Source organism: Cariama cristata, unplaced genomic scaffold (assembly GCF_000690535.1).
Source record: "Cariama cristata isolate BGI_N322 unplaced genomic scaffold, ASM69053v1 scaffold42637, whole genome shotgun sequence".
In the NCBI taxonomy this organism is placed as follows: Eukaryota; Metazoa; Chordata; class Aves; order Cariamiformes; family Cariamidae; genus Cariama; species Cariama cristata.
Window position 1 is genome coordinate 1 of NW_009625756.1, and position 5,102 is coordinate 5,102.

At 37.8% G+C, this 5,102-nt stretch overlaps 1 protein-coding gene across 1 annotated transcript in view; it reads left to right on the forward strand.

Annotated features, from left to right (window-relative positions):
- Positions 1 to 3,389: 3,389 nt before the first annotated feature.
- The window catches only part of NEK4 (NIMA-related kinase 4), a gene marked incomplete at its 5' end in the record, with an annotated part of 13,120 nt that continues 11,407 nt past the window's right edge, over positions 3,390 to 5,102 (forward strand). Inside the window, 2 exons of the mRNA XM_009703722.1 lie at positions 3,390 to 3,656; positions 4,690 to 4,887. Coding sequence (XP_009702024.1) covers positions 3,390 to 3,656; positions 4,690 to 4,887 — 465 coding nt within the window. The remainder of the gene's footprint in view (positions 3,657 to 4,689; positions 4,888 to 5,102) is intronic.

Here is a 5,102-nt window from a genome sequence, read left to right on the forward strand (position 1 = left end):
TGGTTGGGGGGTGCGGCCTGTGGGCCAGCCTTGGCATGTGGCCCTGATGACAGCCCCGGCCACGACTGGGATGGTGGCCTGGTGTCGGGGTGCAGCTGTGAGGATGGCCTGGTGTTTTGCAGTGACTGCAGCCAGGTGAGCTGGGCTTGCCCGTCGAGGTATTCCCGTTTTCCTCTTTTCCTCCCTTGTCCATTGAAGACTTTTAATAAAGGTGTGGGGAAGGCTTGTTTTTCACCTTTATAATCTCAAAAAAACCCCACCCCCCAAAATCCTCACTTTTTAATTTAAATAAAACTGCTGTTTGTTTGTTTGTTTGTTTTTTAAATGTATAACACATTGTTTTGGAGAGGAAAACCTAGCTTTGGTAGTCCCTTGAGTGACAGAAAATACAGCCCGCTCTTTTTAGCGCGAAGCAGAAAAGATTGCTCTTGGCCTGTAACTGCATGTGTAGTCTTTATAAGACGTGCATGTGTGGTGGAGATAAAAATGGTAGCAAGGATGGAAAAAACGGCTTCTGGAGTTGGCTTTCGCTGACATCAATTCTACTGGAGGAAGATGGGCTTTGTATTTGCTGTATCAACTGCAGCAGAACCTGGCAAAGTTTTGGTTACTTCAGAGTCGAAGTGCAGGTGTTTTTTTTCTTTGCCTTTTTATTGGAAATTTGAAAAAACCTGTCTTGCCTGGCTAAAGCAGATGTGTTTGATAGAGAATGCCAGAGGATAAAGAAACGGGGATGGAGAACATCCACAGAGCAGTACCATGGAAACCTTGGGTGTGAGCCTTATGCCCAGGGTTTGACTAGGGATGATGGGAGAAGCGTTTGTGATCAGAGGGTGCCTCCTTTCTGGATGAAGGCAGGGAAGAGACAGGAATCCAAAGGCAAATCCCTGTGTCCTGTGGGTTGGGTAGCAGCAATGGCAGCACTTGTTCCCTCCAGGCTAGTCACCACAGTGCATAGTCCAATGTCCTCAAAGACTTGCTAACCTTGTCCTAAAAGTAAACAGTGCGTTCAGGTGACTTTCAACCCTATACACGTCCTTGGATTTCACCTCTTTGTCATGCTGCTGATCATTAACATTGGCAAGAGACTTGCTTCCTTATCGTTATTTTATCTTAAATATTTGATGCGTTTTACTGTGTCTTATCTTTTGCCAACTTTTATAAACTTTCTTCTTTAGCAGGATGATTGGGATTTTTTGTTGTGGCTTTGGCATAGCGCTACATGTTCTGTGAAAGAAATTATATTTTATTTAAGTGTATTTGCTGTTAACTGAATGCTGTTTTTTTGTGGAGAAGGTCAAGGGGCTCCAAATGGTTAAAACAAAAAAAGCCAAACCAATTTGTACACAATTTGGTATCAAGTAAGGCAGAAGAGCATTGCAATAGACTTCATAGTAATCTTGCAAGGATCATGTGCTAATTAAACCAGATATAACCAATGCCAGGTCTAAAGTTAGGCTCTATGCATGCTTTTTGCATTTTGGTAGTAAATTGTCTAAAGGCAGATGCTGATATAAAGCTAAAAGCTTTTGGTTTCCATGCCCAAAGATACAGTTGTAGTTGGCTTGTCGCATGAAAGACAGTAGTTACAGCATTTTGATTTTATTTTAAACTTAGATGATGCTGTAAACAATTAGTTTTGTTATATTCCTCTTGGGAGCTGTGCATCATCACAGGTTATAAGAATTGAGGAGCTTGTCTAATAACCATCAGGCTTGTGAAACACAAAATCGCAAGGTACTGTTGATTTCTGCATAATTGGTTTGCTTGGTATATAATGGGCAGTCCTCCTCAACACTAGTTAAATGGGCTGGACTAAATGAGTAGGGCCAGCCTGGAAGACACCCTATACAATTGCCAAGGACATCGAAATTGAGTAAGTAAAATTTTTTTTAGATGTTTCGATTTAAAAGCTCTCAGGTAAGAGTGGGGTCATGTGTATACCATGGCATGATGGTTCCATGGAAAGCTGATGCTTTAATAGTGGTTACCACAGAATTTACATCACGAAGTGGGCCAGGTCAGATCTAAATATTGGTGCTGTGTATGATGAACATGTGCTACGGATTTTATTGGCCTGTCTTCAGCTTCAATTATGTTTTTGCTAAAACCTGAAATTCCTTAGAAATACATTTGACATAGTACATATTAGGGAAGTAAATAACAGTTTTCGTATGTAGCTTTGAAGAATTCTTGCCCCATCTCAATACAGAATAAAAGAAATCTAGGAATGAGCGTAAGACCTTTTGGCTCTTTCGATATGACCCAAGAGGCTCTACTTCCCTTTAATAGTTAATTTCTTCTTGAATAAGTTTAAGCCTGTTTATGCAGAAACTCATAGTTTTAAGGCAAGTTTTAAAAAAAGTAAATGACATCTACTTTCAGGTTTCTGAGAAAGTATTTTTACAATGTGCCCCTAACTGTACCAGCCCTCCAGCTGCATCTCTACTTGCTACGTTTCTTTTCCTGATAGAAGCTTTTTTCCTATTCTGCTGTGCTTCAGTGGTTTATAGACTTTTTGTACAAAGCAATTAATCGCAAATCAATTCTGTCTTGGGGGTCTTCCACCAGGTACAAGTTTTTTAAGAAAAGAATGAACAGACCTGAAAAGCTTAGCAGCATTATTTTGGGCATTCAGAAATTCAGCTCTATTAGGTATTTCTTGTGAATGTGACAATGGGGAATTTGTAATCTAAGCCTTGAAACTGAGATTTTAACAACTTTTTTGTTCTTCAAATGTATGGTCTGTGTACGCTGGAGTTGTGAGATGTTATTTCTGGAGTTTCTCTTTTTTTTTTTTTTTTTTTACCAAAAGCATATATTTCATTTCTGAAGAAATGAAAGGAAAAGTCTACTTTTCCTTAAGAAAAAAAAAAAAAAAAAAGAAAGGAGTTGGGTTTGGTTTTCTAGCAAAGAAGAGCAAAATAAGTCTAGCCAGATGGCATTTGTCCTGGACATCCATAGTCATTTGTTGCATATGACTGCAAACTTTCCTTAATGTTGTTGTATTTTTAAAGTTAATGTTGAAATGGCCCGTTTGGAGAGTAACTGTGTTGCAGAAACAAGTATTTCAGGCTTAAGAGATTAATGATAGACACACATTTAAAATGAGAGTGGGCAAAAAAAGATAAATGTGAACATTAGTCAAAACAGCACAAAATTCCTGTGCAGAGTTTTATTCAGGTAAATGAACAGAATAGCCACACCTGTTCCATTTTTGTGGCATAATGGTAGAAATGATGGATAACTGCTAGACAAATTGCAGTCTCCATATAGAATGATGTGTGGAGATTTCAAATACTGTATTTCCTTTAAATTTGGGGAATTCCCTAGGGCTTTTGCGTAGTTACTTTCATCTCTCGTGATATACCTTCTGATTTCTTTTACAGTATGTCATCAAAAAGTTAAACCTTAAAAATGCTTCCAGCCGCGAGAGAAAAGCAGCAGAACAAGAGGCACAGTTGTTATCCCAGTTGAAACACCCGAACATAGTCACCTACAGAGAGTCCTGGCAGGGGGAAGATGGCCTGTTATATATTGTTATGGGCTTCTGCGAGGGAGGAGATCTATATCACAAACTTAAAGAGCAGAAGGGCAAACTTTTGCCTGAGAACCAGGTGGTGGAGTGGTTTGTCCAGATTGCCATGGCGCTGCAGGTAAAATAAAGTATAAATTTGTCACCTTCAGATACAAATTTAATTTGGCTCTTTCTGCATTTAAAAATTTCACAGTTAGGCTGCAGACTTTTTATTCCAGTTTGGCTGGGTTAGCATCTAAATACAATGGTTATTAGTACATTAAAAATGTTCACAGTTCATTGCAGTCAAATTAACTATTTTAGATAAGAAATGACTGTCATGCTTTATGTCTGCACCTCTGTATCACAGTGGACAGTGGTAACCTCCAGGGTGTTTGCAATTCTAGTCTGAAATGCTTCTCTAGTTTGAAAATTTAGATTAAATTTACAAAATGTAGTTTAAAAAAAAAAAAGGCAGGTTATTTCAGAAGCATTTTGTGCTCTGTGGTTTTGCTGGTATTTTTTAATGGTAAGTTTAGACTACTAATTCATCATTTCTATTAAATCTTAGCTCACTTTTGAAATGTAGTAATTGGAGATTATCAAAATTTAAAGACAATTGTTGTTGTAATGAAGACCAGATATAAATGTTAACACTAAGAAACAAGAAATTGCACAGAAAATTCTATCTTAAAGTTCCCTGTTGTGATCAGACATATGCAAGGGTACAGTACTGCCTGTTTTTGTTTATTATAAGACTAATTTTTTTCCCTGTTTACACAAAGCTCACATTGTATTTTCCACTGAAATTTTGTACTTAAGACTAAGAAATCATTGTCAAGAAATGGAGGCAGCAGAAAGTCAGTTAAAGTCTGAGTCTTAACTTTACATTTTTATTTCCTCTTTTCTGCTGGCTTGTTAGAGCCAGACAGGGAGAGGTCGCTAAAGCAGTGCCAAGTTTTGGGTCTGTGCCTGTATCAGTCATTCTTGATGTTAATTCACTAATACTGTCTTTAGAAGGAGCACTCCTGACTTTGGTACTGATGTATGTGTCTTTTCTGCATTTGTATTTTCCTTCTTTGATTTGTGTAATGTGATTTTACTTTTCAGTGTAGAAGAACCAATTAGGAGTTGGTTAACACTACTTATATGTTTGTTTTCTTTTTCACCAGTATTTACATGAAAAGCACATTCTGCACAGAGATCTTAAAACTCAAAATGTTTTTCTGACACGAACAAATATAATCAAAGTGGGTGACCTGGGAATAGCCAGAGTGTTGGAAAACCAGTATGACATGGCCAGCACTCTCATAGGCACACCATACTACATGAGCCCTGAACTCTTTTCTAACAAACCCTACAACTACAAGGTACAGTATGTTAATGCAAATGTAATTTTGGTTTTGTTAGGCAACTTATTTTGTTTGTCTGAGAACTTTACAATCTTACCTTTTTTTTTTTTTAATTTCTTATTGCTTCCAACTCTTTTTAATGTCCTCAAAGACCAAACAAAAAAATCGGGAGAGATTTGCAGGAATCTTTATTTCTGGAACTGTGTTTGCTGCCGTAAGTGGGAATTCATAAC